The following is a 17,556-nucleotide window of genomic DNA, read 5'->3' as shown; positions in this document are numbered from 1 at the left end:
TGCTCCCTGCTAACAGGTAAATTGGCTGTTACTCTCCAGGAGTAAGAAGATAGAGTTATGCCACATTATCGATATGTGTTCAGTTGTTTGTTATTTGTAAATTGAGTTACTCCCAGACAAACATCTACACTACTGTCCAGTAACACACAGATTGTATTTCCTGCTGTGTTTCTTACTGTACGTCCCGTGATTGTAACTAGGTCAGCCAGTTAGGCCTCATAGACTATGAGTTCCCTGATTGGGGCTGTTAACCTGGTCCAATCCAGAAGCCCTGGCTGACAGATATAAACAGGAGTGTCAGGGATTCTGTTCACTCTGAGAGCTGACTCTGAGGGAGCTGAATCAGTGTCAAGTTCTATGCACGTGTAAATACAGGGTGACTTGGTGACAGGATACCAGCCTCTGTGGAGTTATTTCAATACGCTCTCCCAATAACATGTTCAAGAGATCTGTGTCATCTGACCTTTTGATTCATCATTGGTGGCCACACCTTAGGTTGCTTGGGCCTCAAGCTCTGGAACTTCCCCCCCACCTTTACAAAACTCTTCCTCTCCTCCTCCCTTTTACATGTTCTTTCAGACCTCCATCTTTGACCAAGCTTTTGGCTTTCTGCCGTAATTTTGCTGAAAATGCTCCTGTAAAGTGTCTTGAGCAGTTTGATTGTGCTAAAAACTTTAGAAAAACCAAAAGAAATGTGGATGCCAACATTTTCTTAGCCACCATCGTTTTTGAGGAAGGGTCACTGGACCCAAAAGGTTAACACTGATTTCTCTCCACAGATGCTGCATGATCTGCTGAGCTTTTCCAGCAATTTCTGCTTTTGTTTCTGAAGACTTGATTTTGGTTTACGTACAGTTGCTGATGTGTCCACTGGTTGTTGCAGCGTTGTGGTGTTTGCACCTCTCCAACAGTTTAACTCCCTGCACAATGCATGAGCTAGTTACTGGCCATGTGCAATCAGTGTGCTGTAACCTGTAGTTGAGCAAAAGATTTCTTTAACCAAACTCTGCTGGTACCGTTAACCTGCAGCTTGACTAGGACATCACTAACCAGTGTTTTCGCTTCTATTCCTGTTGTTTTCTGCATTTTGTTTTATTCCCTGAGTTTGAGCAGCCTTTTCAAACCACAGGACGTGGGATGAATCTACTTTTTAAAATGTGTTCATGGGATGTAGAGATTACTGGTGAGACCAGCATCCCTGATTGACGTGGAGAGCTAATGAAATGACGTGTGATTTAATGCAGTTATTATAGGTCTCCTCTTCATTATTCATGGTGGTGCCCAGCATCTCTACAATGGATTCCTGGAGAAATGAGAGTGACCGGCTTATCACGAGATCTCTGTCCGTGAAGTTGGTCACATATTTTGAATCCTCCAAACCCCCCCCCCACGTTGATAAGGCAGCCTGAATTGGCCATCTTGTGAATGTTGAGAAACTTATAATGATGGTGTTCTCTGAAACTTGCGCACAGCAACAGCAGTTGAAGGAGATTATGGAACGTAAAGCATGCACCGAATTCTTTGAGGATGAGAAGGATCTCGTTTGGAAGCTCAGATATGAAGTGCGTGAGCATTTCCCCGAAGCCCTCGCTAAGCTGCTGTCCATAACCAAGTGGAATAAACATGAAGATGTTGCTCAGGTAAGAAGCTGGGGTGAGTCCTTAACAGCATGAGGCTACCACATTGTGGAGACAGACAGGCTGTGGGCTTGGAGCTGAAATCTATTCTACAATATCTGTCTGTGCAATGTACCCGAGAAAGGTCATTGTTACTATGTTTTATTTTAAAGTTGATCGGTTTTACTTTGCGAAAATACTGAACAAGAGGGATTTTGTGGCCATGTGTTTAACGATGCACCATCGACATCACAAACCTGATTCCAAACCACTACAACAATGTGATAGATAGACCCCAGCTCCTTCATTGACAAAGTGCCAGTCTGTCTGACTCTGTCTGACATCATCAAAGATCCCTCCCATCCCGGTCATAATCTCTTTCAATCTCTTCCATCAGGCAGAAGGTTCAGAAACTTAAACACATGTACCAACAGGTTCAAGAACAGCTTCTTCCCCGCTGTTATTAGACTGCTGAATGGACCGGTCCAATTTAATGTTGACCGTGTTCTTTGCGCACATTCTCTGCAGCTGTAACATTATATTTCTTGCTCTGTTCTATTTTCCTGATGCACTTTGTATGGTATGACCTGCACACACAACAAAACTTTTCCCTGTACCTGGGTAGACGTGACAATGATAAATCAAATCAAATCTTGTTTAAGGGCAAAGGCCTGACAGAAATGTTGTAGCATATTTCCACCATGACTGCTCTGTATCGCCTGCACATTCTTCCCCTTCTGAAACGTGCTGACTCCTTGTGGTATTTGGAATTTGTTGGGTTGCTTGGAAAATGGTTCCACATATTGCATCTGCAGCTGTAGAGTCTTCCCTTCCCTCTAGGATGACAACAAGCTCAGGGATTCATTGCGCTTTACCCTTCTCTAAGCTGAACGCAGCACTGCGGAGCAATCTCTCTATCCTTGACTGTGATTCCATAAGGATCGGAACTGATGGGGTTTGATTAATTTGGGTGTTCTGGCAGTTACACCAAAAATAAATCTGGAGTTCCAAAAAAATGCAACCAAAAAGTCTCCATTTCAAGGAAAGGATCTTCATTCTACTTGTCCAGCAGTAGTTTTTCAAAGTGAAACACTGAGAGCACATAGGTAAAAACAATGACTGCAGATGCTGGAAATCAGATTCTGGATTAGTGGTGCTGGAAGAGCACAGCAGTTCAGGCAGCATCCAAGGAGCTTCAAAATCGACGTTTCGGGCAAAAGCCCTTCATCAGGAATAAAAGGATGAAGGGCTTTTGCCCGAAACGTCGATTTCAAAGCTCCTTGGATGCTGCCTGAACTGCTGTGCTCTTCCAGCGCCACTAATCCAGAAACTGAGAGCACATAGTCAAACTAGCTGATAAGGACTGCCAAATACTGGGACTTAAAAAGGATTGAGAAAAATAGGATCCATTAGGAAGAGGGAGATCTAGCCTCTTGGGCAGTGAGCCAGCAGCAATATATTTCAGACCCTTTCTTGCTGAAGGGAAGACATTTGACTGATTCCCAGATCATTTTTTATTTTTGGAACGAAATCCGTGTCCATTCACTCCTCGATATCCACTGATTTGCTTTCCACGAATTCTCCCACTTGTGTGGTCCACCCCTAGACCCCATCTTATCTCTCTCCTTTTTTTCACTAACCTCAGCCAATGTGGGAATTGAACCCACACTGTTGGCATCGCAAACCAGCCGGGTGAAAGACAGGAGCTGCTGGAAATCTGAAACAGATGCAGAAATTGCTCGAGAAACTCGGTAGGTGTGGCAAGAGAAACAGAGTCAACATTTTGGTTAGAGTGACCCTTCTTCAGACCAGACCTGCTGAATTTCTCCAAAAATTTCTGGTTTTGGTCCAGTCAACTGAGCTAACCAGCCCTACCTCTTATGGCCATTTACTTTCCGATGGATTGAGAAAATCCTTCAGTGCCTCCTCAGCAGTTTCTGACTGGACTGGAGTGGGTTTTCGTGTGAGGAGAGGTTGGACAGGCGAGGCTTGTATCTGCTGTAGTTTAGATTAGTAAGAGGCAACCTGATGGAGGCACAGAGGGGGCTGGACAAGTTTGAATGTGTAGAATGGAGAACTAGGGTTTCCAATGTTTAAAATCATGAGGGGCATAGACAGCGAGAATAGACAAGGCCTTATCCTCAGGGAAGTCCAGGGCTTAGGCTTAAGGTGAGAGGGAAAAGATTTAAAAGGAACCTAAGGGGCAACTTTATCACGCAGAGGCTGGTGCGTGTATGGAATGAGCTGGCAGAGGAAGTGGTGGAGGCTGGTACAATTACAGCATTTAAAAGACTCCTGGATTGGCGTATAGATAGGAAGGGTGTAGAGGGATATGGGCCAAGTGCTGGAAAATGGGACTAGGTTGGGTTAGGATACCTGTTTAACATGGACGAAGTGGACCGAAGGGTCTGTTTCTGTTTCTGTGCCATACACTCCTATCACTCTAAAAATCAGGGTTCACCCACTGAGTATGGAGATGAGGAAACATTTTGTTTCTCAGTGGATTGAGATTCTTTGGAACTCTTGTCCTGAAAAACAAAAGAAGCAGAATCTTGGAATATTTTTAATGGGGAGGTAGATAGAGTCGTGTTAAGCAAAAGGGGTGAAAGGTTAAAGGGATAGGTTGAGAATGTAGTGTTGAGTTTACAGTCAGATCCATCGTGATGTCATTGAAGGTGCAAGTAGGCTTGAAGAGCCAATGGCTGGCTTTGTGTTCCTTCATAATCCAGCCTATCCCTACCTCTACAAGCCTCTGATGGTGAATGGAATTGAAATGGTGTCAGGTGGCAAAGGCTGTTCATTGTGAATACAGGTGGTTGGAGATATCTGCAGAGTAAGGGCCCCCACAGAGCCCCAGGCTGTCAACATTCGAGTAAACTGTGATCCTGAATGAACTGGAAAAACTGTAAAACGCTGGGGCACATCCTGGCTGAGGTACAAATCAGTTTCCAGAAAAGGACTCAGTTATTTGCTGATATTTTTATTTCTAACCATTCCCAGCCTTAACGTTCTCCTGCTCATGAGTTATTAGCAATGCTTACTTGCTTAATGAGGTGGATTATGCACTCGGCTATTTTCCCAGAATGTGCTTTACAGAATTACTGGATTGATTACTTTGTGATTTCAGAAGTTCTCCCCTTTACAGTTATTGCCTAGTGGTGCATTAGCTGGCATTTTGTTGGATAAATTGGACAGTGGGCTGATAGCTGATGTGCCCAGACCAGAGGCCCTGACCTTTGGCTTGAAGGTAGCATTCTCAGCCCTGAGTGAGAGGTGCAGGGGGAGAGGTTCTGAGCTGGGGGAGGTTGGAATGTGATCAAACAATCTCTGGGCCAAAGCTGGAGTCACTGAAGAGGTTATGGTCACTGCACCATGGGGAAAATGAGGACTGGGGGGATGTTAGTTTGAAGGAAAGATTGGGGTTGTTTCTAAAGCCATGGAAGGATAGTTTCTGCGAATTTATTTTCCCATTAGCTGGACCTCAGAGACCCGTGCACAGCAATGACTCCTGAAACCACAAGTTGATCTGTTGACATGCCAATGGCATTGACAGAACCTCTGGGTGGCCATGCCACTGTGTAACCATGTGGCTCAGAGGGAACATTAGAACATTCAATAAGATCATGGCTGATCCTCTATCTCAATGCTGTATTCCTCTCCCCATATTCTGAAATGTGGAGAGATGACTGGAGGATAGTTTTAGGTAGTGGAGTAGTCACTGAACTAGGAGTCCAGAGTTCCAGACTAATATCCTGGGCACAGGGGTTCAAACCCCATCATAAAGTCAATGAAACAAAGCCTGGCATTAAAACTAGCCAGAAAGTGACTGTTGATTGTCACTCGTGTCCTTGAGGGAAGGAACTTAATCATCCTTATCTGGCTTAGACTACATGTGACTACTCCAGTAATTCTGTAAAGCTCATCATCATCCTCAATTCCTTTACTGTTCAAAAGTCTACCTGTGCCTTAAAAATAGTCAACGAGGTGGCCTCAACTGCTTCACTGTGTAGACAGGCAGGAGGCTGGAAGAACACAGCAAGCCAGGCAGCATCAGGAGGTGGAGAAGTCGGCATTTCGAGTGTAACCCTTCTTCAGGACTGCGTCACTGGGCAGGGAATTCCAGAGATTCACAACCTTTTGGGTGAAGAAGTTTCTCCTCAACTCCATCCGAAATCTGCTCCCCCCTAATTTTGAGGCTATGTTTTAGTTTCACCCGCCAATGGAAACAACCTACCTGCTTCTATCTTATCCATTCCTTTCATACTGTTTCCATAAGATCCCCTCCTCATTCTTCCGAATTCCAACGAGTATAATCCCAGTCTACGTAATCTCATAGAATCACAGAATCCCTATAGTGTGGAAACAGGCCCTTCAGCCCAACAAATCCACACCGATCCTCGGAAGAGTAACCCACTCAGACCCATTCCCCTACCCTACATTTACCCCTGGCTAATGCATCTAACCTACACATCCCTGAACACTATGGGCAATTTAGCATGGCCAATCCACCCTAACCTGCACATCTTTGGACTGTGGGAGGAAACCGGAGCACCCAGAGGAAACCCACGCAGACATGGGAAGAATGTGCAAATTCCACACAGACAGTCGCCCGAGGGTGGAATCGAACCTGGGTCCCAGGTGCTGTGAGGCAGCAGTGCTAACCGCTGAGCCATCATGCTGTGCCGATCTCTCCTCATAAGGAACATTGGTGGGGAGACCTATTTAAATGATCTGAATGATCTCGAGAGGGCGGATAGGAAAGTCTAGTTTGCTGCCTTTACAGTGTTCATAAGAAAGGCACAGAATTATGTTCAGAAATGCAGAGGACAGTTTTCATCCAGAGGATGCTGGGGATCTACAACACAATATCTGAAAGTGGGTTATAGTCAGGAATCCTCACAGCTTTTAAAAAGTACATGGAGATGAACTTGAATCATAGAACCTGGGAGCAAACTAAGGCCATTCAGCCCTTCGAGCCACCTCTGCCATTCGGTATGATCATGGTTGACCCTCTATCTCAATGCTGTATTCCTCTCCCCATATTCTGAAATGTGGAGCGATGACTGGAGGACAGTTTTAGGTAGTGGAGTAGTCACTGAACTAGGAGTCCAGAGTTCCAGACTAATATCCTGGGCACAGGGGTTCAAACCCCATCATGAAGTCAATGAAACAAAGCCTCATTAAAACTAGCCAGAAAGTGACTGTTGATTGTCACTCGTGTCCTTGAGGGAAGGAACTTAATCATCCTTATCTGGCTTAGACTACATGTGACTCCAGCCCCTCAGCAATGTGGTTGACTCTTAATTGCCCTCCGAGATGGTCTCGGTCAAGGCCACTGAAGCTGCTTATTCAAGGGGCAGTAAATGTTGGTCCCGTCAGTGAAACCCACATCCCATGAATAAGTGAAGCAAAAATTGGATGAGTAGGATTTTGTGACAGGAGACCCCCCCCTCCCCGTATTTTTAAGTCATTTACCTTGAGCCTAAATCTCTGACTTGACTTCCCCTGTCGTTGTCAGTGGATACCAGCAAGGAGCAGAAAGCTGAAGTGTTCTGTTTTTGTCTTGTTTAGTTTGGCTTGACTCAGAAGAGCTGAGATAGATTTTGGCACCACATCTGCTGCAGTAGTGACCACATTTTGAACCCGGATCCTGTGTTTTTCAGACAGCACCACATGGTCTGTACTCTGTCAGCAGACCAGGAGAGGGGGCAGAGCACTCTCATTCCATGAGAAAGCAAGAAAAGTATGAATCACTACAACCGAGCGCATATTTAATTACTATTTACAAGTTGGCTCATGACTTGCAAACCTTGATTGAAACAACTGGATTTCTTTTAAATGACAGAAAGAAACTGGAATGAATGAGCATGGTATAATAACAACAAACACTCCCTTCGAGCATGCTGCTCTTTGTCTTCGATCAAATTGGAGGAAATATTTGCAATTATAGATTTTCTTTTTAACCAACCTGTTCAGACATATTATGACACATCTCTGGAGTAGGTGGACCTAAACCCAGGCCTCCTGGCACAGAGGTAGGGATACTACCATTGCACCACAAGAACTCTCAGATTTGCATTTAGAAATTGGCTTTCACGACCTTCAAAGTGGGGCTTCCCACGGTGAGGATGGAAGCCTCCGTCAGGTCACATGCTTAAGGTAGCAATGTTCACTCTTCACGCACTCTCTCACTCTCTCGCACTCTCACTTTCGCACTTTCACACTCTCTCTCACACACAGAGTCTCTCACACACTATCACACACTCTCTCACACACTCTCTCACACACTCTCTCGCACTCTCTCACACACACTCTCTCGCACTCTCTCACACACACACTCACACACTCACTCACACACTCTCACAGGTTCTCTCACGTGCTCTCTCACGCTGTCTCTAACACGCGCTGTCTCACATGCACTCTCGCACTCTCTCTCACACGCGCTGTCTATCTCTCTCACACACACGCACGTGCTCTCTCTCTCTCTCTCACATGCACTTTCTTTCTCTCTCACACTCACTCACACACAGTCACACACATACCCCCTACCCCTAAACGTGGAACCGTGAGGGGGTTCATGCCAGGAAAAGATTTGGGGAGTGTTGCCTTGGAGATCCCAAAGTATTTTACAGCCAATGAATACCTTATAAAGGATAGTGCCTGTCGTGCTGTGGTGCAGCCAATTGGAGCACAGCAAGTTTCACAAACAGCAGCGTGATGATGACTCGGTAACCTGCTTTTTGTGTTGATGACTGAGGGTCTCTCCTCTGTAAAGCAATGTGCAGTGATCTTTCGTGTCCTCCCGAGAGAGCAGGTGGGATTTCGGATTGATATCTCAGCCCAGAGCCCAGCATTGCAACATCCCACCGGCGCAGGCCCTTGAGCTGATTGAGCTCAGATCCTGAAGTGGAACCTGAACCCACAACATTCTGACCTGCAGATGAGGGCTGACCCACTGGGCTACACATGACACTTAATACCTCTGTAATGCACAGCCACTGTTAGTGACTGACCCCTGGACCAGGTAAGTGGGAAAGATTAGCTCGGAATCAGCTCGGAATAAAAGTACCAGGTTACTACATTCACATTATAATTGCTCTTGGAGAGTAGGTTCATAGTTCCTTGAAAGTGGAATCTCAGATAGATAGGATAATGAAGAAGGTGTTTAGTCTGCTTTCCTTTACAGGTCATTGCATTGAGTATAGGAGTTGGGAGGTCATGTTGTGGCTGCACAGGACAAGTCACTTGTGGAATATTGTGTGCAATTCTGGTCTCCCAGCTATAGGAAGGATGTTGTGAAAGGGTTCAGAAAAGATTTACAAGGAATGTTGCCAGGGTTGGAGGGTTTGAGCTATAGGGAGAGGGTGAATGGGCTGGGACTGTTTTCCCTGCAGCATCGGAGGCTGAAGGGTGACCATATAGAGGTTTATAAAATCATGGGGGGCATAGATAGGGTAAATACTCAAGGTCTTTTCCCTGAGTTGGGGGAGTCCAGAACTAGAGTACATACGTTTAGGGTGCGAGGGAAAAGATATAAAAGAGACCTAAGGGGCAACTTTTTCACACAGAGGGTGGTGCGTGTATGGAATGAGCTGCCAGAGGAAGTGGTGGAAGCTGGTACAATTACAACATTTAAAAGGCACCTGGATGGGTATATGAATAGGAAGGATTTAGAGGGATAGGGGCAGATAGAACTAGATTAGGTTGTGATTGCTGGTCGGCATGTACAAGTTGGGTTGAAGGGCCTGTTTCCGTGCTGTACATCTCTATGACTCTATGATTCTTTTACTACTGTTAAAATTCAGTATAACATATATTCATAAAATTAAGATCCAGAAGTTAATAAGATCCAGTGGATTTTACATATTTGCAATTTACATTTTGTTATGGTTCTGCCCGAATTTACTTTGAGTGAAATTGATCGGAGAGCTGCACTATTTTAATGCATCTTAATTTAATGCTGAATCTTGGTTTCTAAGATTTCTGGGCAGCTGAGGAACTCTGGGAGGTGTGCAAACCCTATTAGTGATATCAATAATGAAAAGAATTGTCTGGCTGTAAGCTCCTAGACAGACCCAGCTATCGATCTGACTCTGATTCAGACAGCCTGAAACAGTCAGCAGCCAGTAATAACCTAGTCAATGACAGGCAATTGTTCAAATAGATTTTAGAATTTTCTAGTCAGCCTGTTCAGAAATGGTTTGACACACCTCTGGGGCAGGTGGGACTTGAACTGCTGAAAGCAATAGGTGCCCATCATGAGGAGACCACTGTGTGTACCTCACTATTTGGTAAGAAAGAAATGTTCTGCTCAAGTCTGGAGCTTCCTGTGACCCTTTTGAAGGTTACAGAGTGAAATAAAAGGCAAATTAATATTCCTTCATGTCACCTTCTGATTGTTAAAACTCACTTCTCAAAGGGCCTGACCATTTTTGTAGAACTACAGGGTAAACTTTCCCAGTAAAACCTCAGGTGGCGGGGAAGGTGCGTGTAAGGAACAGATTGAAGTTGTGCCTGAGGTTCAGTTACAGTACATTACAGTTATTACCTCTCCTCAATAACTAGGATTAAAGGTATGTCGATCAGTAACACTCTGGATCATGGGTACGAATCCCACTGTGAAAGATGGGAGGATTTGAATTGAATGTAAGTCTGGGGTAAAAAGGCAACCTAATCATGACAATGTAGCCAACGTCGATTGTCATAAAAATCCATCTGCTTCACTACTGTTTTGAAGGAAACTTTCAGATCTTAATTTCTAAGATCTTACCATCCTTTCCAGTTTGGTCTATATGTGAGTCCAGACAATATGGTTGATTTTTAACTGCCCTCTGGGCAATTAGGGACGGGCAATAAATACTGGCCCAGCTGATGACACTCACATCTCACGAATGCATTTAAAAATATTCTTACTCTCGGTATCTGTGCCTTTGTGTATATCTATCTACTCCTCTCTTCCCACATTACTCTCTTTCTGTGTCATGTTCTGTCTCTGTTTATAAAAGTGAAAAAGCTCTGGCTGCTGAACTGTTAGACATTAGCTCAGCTGTGTTGAGGCACACTCAACCCTAAAATCTCTGGTGACTGTTGATGGAGGTCAGCCAATGGAACTGTGTCCAACGCACCATCAGTGGCAATTAGCTACACCTGGATTTTAGATTGGGATGGGATGAGCTTTCACTTGGTTGGATATTTGCCCAGTGCTGCATTTCCCACTCTCTGTCTCTGTCTCTGTCTCTGTCTCTGTCTCTGTCTCTGTCTCTGTCTCTGTCTCTGTCTCTGTCTCTGTCTCTGTGGCTCTCTTTTTCTCTCACTCTCTCAGCAAGGCTCAAGTCAGAAACAATTAATCCTTTGTCAGCTGCCTGATGTTTTGATGAAGGACTCTAATACAATGGAAAGCCCTGACCATTTGAGGGCTGAAATTTGTTCACACTCGATTGTGTATCAGGAAATGTTGTACCAAATATATTCTCTCATTTTCCCATTATTAATAGCTGTTAGAAATGCAGAAGGTGATTGTCACTGTTCAGTGTGCAGTACAGTCCTCACTCTACTGGCTGGTGTGAAGGATTGCTTTTGGACTTGCTGCCATTTGTTGGAGCAATTGCACAGCGCTTTGTCACAGTGCAATGGAATGGGATTACAGCTGCATCTGGTTTTCTGTTTGTAGATGATCTATCTCCTGCAGTCATGGAAAGAACTGCCTGCACTGAACGCCCTGGAACTTCTGGACTATAGCTTCCCCAGTCGCTACGTCCGCCTACTGGCAATAAACTGCTTAAAAAAGTTGAGGTACGTAGCACTTGGGTAAGACAGTGATGGCAACTAAACCCTTTGTGCTTACAGAGTTTGCTTTCTGTAAACTCCAAGGTAATTTTCGAATAATGTTTCTGTTTGAGAATCAGATTTTCACGTCACTGTTGGGTAAATGTTCCTGTGATGGTCTCCGATGGTTTGATGTATTTGCTGTTGTTCCCACAGTGAAGAAGAGCTGTTGCAGTATCTACTGCAGCTGGTGCAAGTGCTGAAATATGAGCCCTACTTAGATTCTGAACTAACCAAGTTCCTGCTGGACAGAGCTTTGAGCAACAAAAAGATAGGACACTTCCTATTCTGGCATCTCAGGTAAAGAGCCCAGCATTATGTCCTAAAGCCATACCAATGACAGTGATGAGGAATCCTCCATTAAACCGTATCAATCATTCTGATGGTGAATCCTCTTTTCGCTGTGTTTCAGGTCAGAAATGCATTTCCCAGCAGTCTCACTGCGGTTTGGATTAATTTTGGAGGCATATTGTCGAGGGACAAACTACCACATGAAGTCTTTGCTGAAGCAGGTGAGTGGCAGCCAGTGCCGTTCATCGTAGGAGAGCCAGCCGCTGTGTGAACGGCTCTTGCTGTTCTTGTCAGGTCATGGGGGGCGGGAGCATTTACCGTTTGTCTGCGATTCTGACTTGCTGAGCCGCTGTAATGATACGGTATTCCAGCTCCTCCCTAAACCAACCTGTTGCTCTTTGCTCCTGCAGTGTGAAGCACTGAAGAAAATGAAGGCCCTCAATGATTTTGTCAAGTCCAGTTCCCAGAAGACAACTAAACCCAAAACTAAAGAAGCCATGCATCTGTTTATGAGACAGGACACTTACAAGGAAGCTCTTTCCAACCTCTACTCCCCCCTTAACCCCAGTATCCTCCTCACAGAGCTCTGGTACGTGGGCATCATTGGATAGTTAGACAGGAGACAGCTGTCTGTCCTGGATTCGGGTTGAATTTAAACAGCGTGGGCTATCGTGGAAGTATCAGAGTTTATAATGGACAGTGTAGCATTCTCGGGAAGGCGTATTTCAATTTGTTCATGGGATGGGGTATCGTTGAAACTTTATGTACAGGTCGTTCTGCAAAAACGCGTGCTTTTTCAATGTGAATTCACTACAATGCGGTTGACAAATTTGGGACACCGTTTCTAAAGCACAAAATTTTAAAGTGCGCATCAGTTATAACACAGTTCCGGCCCCATTATTTTAAATGGTGCTGCTGTATGCAATATTCTTATAATGTGGGATTGCACGAGAACACAACTACCACGTTATAGCTGAACTGACTGTGCCAGCTATTTATGAAATCTTGGCACTAAAGGCACCACTGGTGGGGCCACACAGTGGCTCAGTGGTTAGCACTGCTGCCTCAAAGCACCAGGGACCCGAGTTCGATTCCACCCTCGAACAACTGTCTGTGTGGAGTTTGCACATTCTCCCCGTGTCTGCACGGGTTTCCTCCCACAGTCCAAAGATGTGCAGGTTTGGGTGGATTGGCTGTGATAAAATGAAGGCCCTCAATGATAATTTGTCAAGTCCAGTTCCCAGAAGACAACTAAACCCAAAACTAAAGCGCCATGCATCTGTTTATGTGACAGGACACTTACAGGGGTCGGAGATATGCAGGCTAGGTGGGTTAGCTATGGGGAATGCAGGGATAGGTTAGGGGGGTGTGGATCTGGATGGGATGCTCTTCAGGGGGTGGTGTGGACTCGATGGGTGGAGTGGCATATGTCCACACTGTAGGGATTCTATATTGAGCCTTTGAGACTGGGAATAATTGGTGGTGGATTATTGATCCATATCGAATACATTGATCACAAGATGGGCTGGGAACACTCAATAAATATCACGTTTGAGATGTCAAAATTCACCAAGTATTTACTGGACAAGGCTCATCCAAAGTGCTAGTAAATGGTGCCGAGGGGAGAACATGGGGCACCGCACTACATGGGCGATCAGCTCACCTACACCTGATATCGAGGTCAGCACGGGGAATGGCAATGTTGTACTGTGCTGGATTCCTGTAATACTATGAACCTTGACCCCTTAGCTAAAACAAAACTTCCTTTTTCTGAGATTTGTTTCACTGGATGTGGGCATCCCTGGCTCAGCCAGCATTTATTGTCTGTCCTTAATTGGCATGGGTCACGTGACTGGGTAAGGCCAGCAGTTCCCTTCCTTTTAAAGCACCAGTAAAAGTCAGGCAGGTTTCTCCCTTGACGGTTAGACTCTGGATTTTTAAACAAGTTCAAATTCCACCATCTGTCGAGGCAGGATTCGAACACAGGACCCAGAATGTTACTTGGGTTTTCTGGACTAATAGCTCAGTGATATTACCACAAGGCCTTGCCAGGAAGGCTTTTAGTCCTGGAAGCAGAGTTAAAAGAATTCTGGACAGTGATGGTGTTAGTAACCAATTCAAGGTTCATTTGGGAAGAGATCTGAAGACCTGACAGTAAATTTTGTGATTTATTTTTGAAGCAGTCTTGCAAAGTTTACCGGGCACGTTTCTCGTGTCACTGACGCAAATCTTTCTCCTCTTGGCTGTTTCAGGGTGGAGAAGTGCAAATTCATGGATTCCAAAATGAAACCCCTGTGGATTGTTCACAAAAATCAGAGATATGATGGGAATCCCATGGGTATCTTATTCAAGAATGGAGATGGTATGGAATTCTTTGCGGTCTGTAATTTTACTTCAGTTAATATTCGTGCCTCTTTGTTGTGGCATTCATTATGTTGGTTATAATCATAACCCTATTCTTTTATTAATGGCGGGCTTATTCCACAATCCTGGCAATCTCCCCTAAGGCTAAAGGATAAAGTTGCAACTGCCTGTAACCAGCTCTCTCTGTCAGGAGCACTGGAGAAGGTGTGTGTGTGTCAATCTAGGAAATCAAGTCATTAGGTCAAATCACCATGGTCTTACTCTCTCATTAGAGAGGGTGACAGCTGGTGGTGGTTTAAGCTGGGGCCCACCATGCCTCTGGTGAGGGGACAGGTTGAGAAGGAGAGTCCTTCATGGTAACCCCAGCCAGTGTGGGGATTGAACCCATACTAGTCAGCATCACGCTGCTTTGCAATCCAACTGCCCAGCCAACTGAGCTAAACTGGTCTATAACCTAGTGTTATGTGACTTCTGACTCCATCCACCCCAGTCCAACACCAGCACCTCCCCATCATCTCATTTACCGGTTTAACTGGGTTTTCCATTTGCAGAGAATGTCAATTTCAAGGGGAAGGACGGGTCAGCAGAGAAACTGGGCGATTTGTTCCTTTTCATCCATCAGCCACTGCCAAAGCGTGTTGGAAATTCCTGGTGTTCCTTGTTTTTGTGAAAGAAAATAATTTATCCAAATTCTATTTTTGAACTGTAGATCTACGGCAGGACATGCTGACGATTCAGATGATTCAGCTAATGGATGTTTTGTGGAAAAAGCAGGGCCTGGATTACAGGTAAGCAACATTTCTACCCAATGTTGATAATCTATACAAATTGCACGTGATTCAGTCTGTTCTGATACAACGCGATAGTACCATTCCCATGCAATCCCATGTTATAAGAAAATAGTCTAACAGCAGCACTATTTAAACTAATGGGGCCAGAATCTAATTGCATCACGATAATAATTATACAAAATACCACTTTTAAATTAGTGGATTTTTAATAAGTCTTGGTTTTTATAAATTGAAACTGCTAATGCATGCTAAAACATTCGTACGTGTTCATTGATGGAACATGCATCTTGCATGCATTAAATATCTTGATCTGGTGAAAATTTGGAGACCGTGGTGAGAGAGTACATAAAATAATTATACAAATCTTCAATTTACAAGAGAACTCATTGCAGGATCACTGGCTAATGAGGCAGAACTTTCTCCAACGTGAAGTAATGTGTGGGAGTAGAAAAGCATCTGAGAATATACATCATTGTGAAACAGTCCTTGTTCAAAGAGCCTCAAAGGTGTTATTTGTAGTACGTTTAAAACACTTCAAAACACCCTGTTACTGGAAAATCTGAAGCATAACATTACTTACCATAAAATTCTCAAACTAACCTTTAAATTCTGAAGCTGAGAGATGTCAACATGCAAAACTGACTGGTTCAAGGGCAGCAATTGTTAGAATAATATAGTACAAAATTGTTAGAAACTGTTGTATTTGACCTTAAGATAAGATAAGCTTCTCTCCACATACTTACACCTTTACTACAAGGCCAGCTTCACCACACCCTCCTCTCCAGTTCCATGAATAGACAAACACCATCCTTGCCTTACCTGTTGAAACACTCATTCATTCTCTGTTACCTCTAGACTTGAGTATTCCAACACTCTGCAGTCTAGACCCCAGACTTCCAAAACACCACCAATCCTATCTGTGCCCTCTGTATTATAACTCGCACCCAATCCCATTTACTGGTCAGCTCTGTGCTCTCTGATTGACATTGGCTCTTGCTTTGGATGTTGCTCAATTTGAAAATTCTTATCCTTGCTGACACTGTAACCATGTCCAAGCCTACAACGCTCACATTCCTCTAATTCTGACCTCCTACATGTCCCAGAAGTTGATTTACCTACCATTCAAATTTAGGATTTTAGCTGCTGAGGCCCCTCCCTCCCTGAATCTCTGTGCTTTTTGAAGACACTCAGAATTTTGGCCGTTTGGCCTGTAATTGCCTTATGGACCTTAATATTAAATTGTATCTCATATTGTTATGCATTGAAAGCATTACATCAAGACAGATTGTTGCAATAGGAATGTATCTGTTGATGTCATCGAAGCTTTGCAAGTGGAATATTATCTCGTTATTGCAGTGGATGTTCAGACAGTTTGTGCAATGTTTTCCTTTAAGGATGATTCCTTATGCCTGTCTTTCCACTGGAGACAAGACTGGAGTGATCGAGGTGGTTTCACACGCAGAAACAATCGCAAATATCCAGCTCACCAAAAGCAACATGGCAGCTACTGCAGCTTTCAACAAGGATGCTCTGCTCAACTGGTTAAAGTCAAAGAACCCTGGGTAAGAGGCGGAGGGAAATCCCCAGTGTAATTTAGGACCTGTAGGAATCTTCAGGCTGAACTGAAGAAGGCATATATACACCCCAGAGTCAGTTACTGTCTGAAAGAGACAAACCATTGATTGCAATCAACAAGAGCTTCCTCCAATCGAGCTGCTGCCTGAGACATCAACCAGCTTTTGACATTGCATGACCTACTTTGTACATCCACTAGTTTTTAAAAATCTTTTTATCCCCCTTTGGTAAACTCGTGGTTGTCTGAAACTTTGCTATCTATATCTTAACTCTCAGCAAGTCCATTCACCCATCAGCCCTGTGCTTTACTGGCTCCCAATTGGCAACACAGGATGTTAGAATTCCCAGCCTTCTTCCAGCCTTTCCATTTCCTCACCCCTATCTATCTCTGCAACTTCCTCCAGCCTCAACACCCCTCCCTATCTCTGTAACCTCCTCCAGCTCCAATTCACCTCTCCAGCTCTGTAACCTCCACCACCCTCTACATCCCTCCCTATCCCTGTAACCTCCTCCAGCCCATTATCCTCCCTACATCTGTAATATCCTCCAATTTCTAAGCCCCTCCCTATCTCTGTAACCTCCTATGCCCTCTACACTCCTCCCTATTTCTGTAACCTCCTCTGCCCTCTATACTCCTCCCTATCTCTGTAACCCCCTCTGCCCTCTATACCCCTTCCTTTCTCTGTAACGTCCTCTGCCCTCTACATCCCTCCCTATCTCTGTCACCTCCTATAGCCCCTGTGCCTTTCCCTACCTCTGTAACCTCCTCCAGCCTTTGCAACCCTCTGGGATATGTACACTCTAACACTGGTCTCTCGTCCATCTCAGATTTTAATTACTCCACCTTTAGTGACCGTGACCTCAGTCACATTCCCTCCACGCCTGCCTCTCTGCCTTATTTTGCTCCTTTAAGAAGCTCCTTAAGGCCTCCCTTTTTAACGGAGCTTTTAGACATCTGACCCAGTTTCAGTTTTAGTTTTATAATTTCTCTGTGAAAGGCCTTGGGATATTTAATGATGTTACAAGCGCTACATAAATATAAGTCTGTGTTAGCATCACACAGGTCTTATTGAGGAGGCTGGAATAGGGTCAAT

At 44.5% G+C, this 17,556-nt stretch overlaps 1 protein-coding gene across 10 annotated transcripts in view; it reads left to right on the top strand.

Annotated features, from left to right (window-relative positions):
- Positions 1 to 17,556, top strand: part of pik3cd (phosphatidylinositol-4,5-bisphosphate 3-kinase, catalytic subunit delta) — a 235,114-nt gene that overhangs the window by 189,882 nt on the left and 27,676 nt on the right. For all 10 annotated transcript variants that reach the window (XR_015753428.1, XM_087980286.1, XM_087980282.1 and 7 more), the window contains 8 exons: positions 1,473 to 1,640; positions 11,287 to 11,408; positions 11,598 to 11,741; positions 11,854 to 11,953; positions 12,143 to 12,321; positions 13,985 to 14,094; positions 14,806 to 14,884; positions 16,282 to 16,449. Coding sequence is in view for 9 of the 10 variants with exons in the window: in XM_087980286.1 (XP_087836412.1) it covers positions 1,473 to 1,640; positions 11,287 to 11,408; positions 11,598 to 11,741; positions 11,854 to 11,953; positions 12,143 to 12,321; positions 13,985 to 14,094; positions 14,806 to 14,884; positions 16,282 to 16,449 (1,070 nt within the window). In the remaining variant the exon portion in view is untranslated. The remainder of the gene's footprint in view (positions 1 to 1,472; positions 1,641 to 11,286; positions 11,409 to 11,597; positions 11,742 to 11,853; positions 11,954 to 12,142; positions 12,322 to 13,984; positions 14,095 to 14,805; positions 14,885 to 16,281; positions 16,450 to 17,556) is intronic.

Source organism: Chiloscyllium plagiosum, unplaced genomic scaffold (assembly GCF_037043375.1).
Source record: "Chiloscyllium plagiosum isolate Xiang-an unplaced genomic scaffold, Cpla_swu_hap1 HiC_scaffold_37, whole genome shotgun sequence".
Taxonomy (NCBI): Eukaryota; Metazoa; Chordata; class Chondrichthyes; order Orectolobiformes; family Hemiscylliidae; genus Chiloscyllium; species Chiloscyllium plagiosum.
The sequence above is the reverse complement of the archived record's forward strand: the minus strand, read 5'-3'. Positions and strand labels throughout refer to the sequence as shown.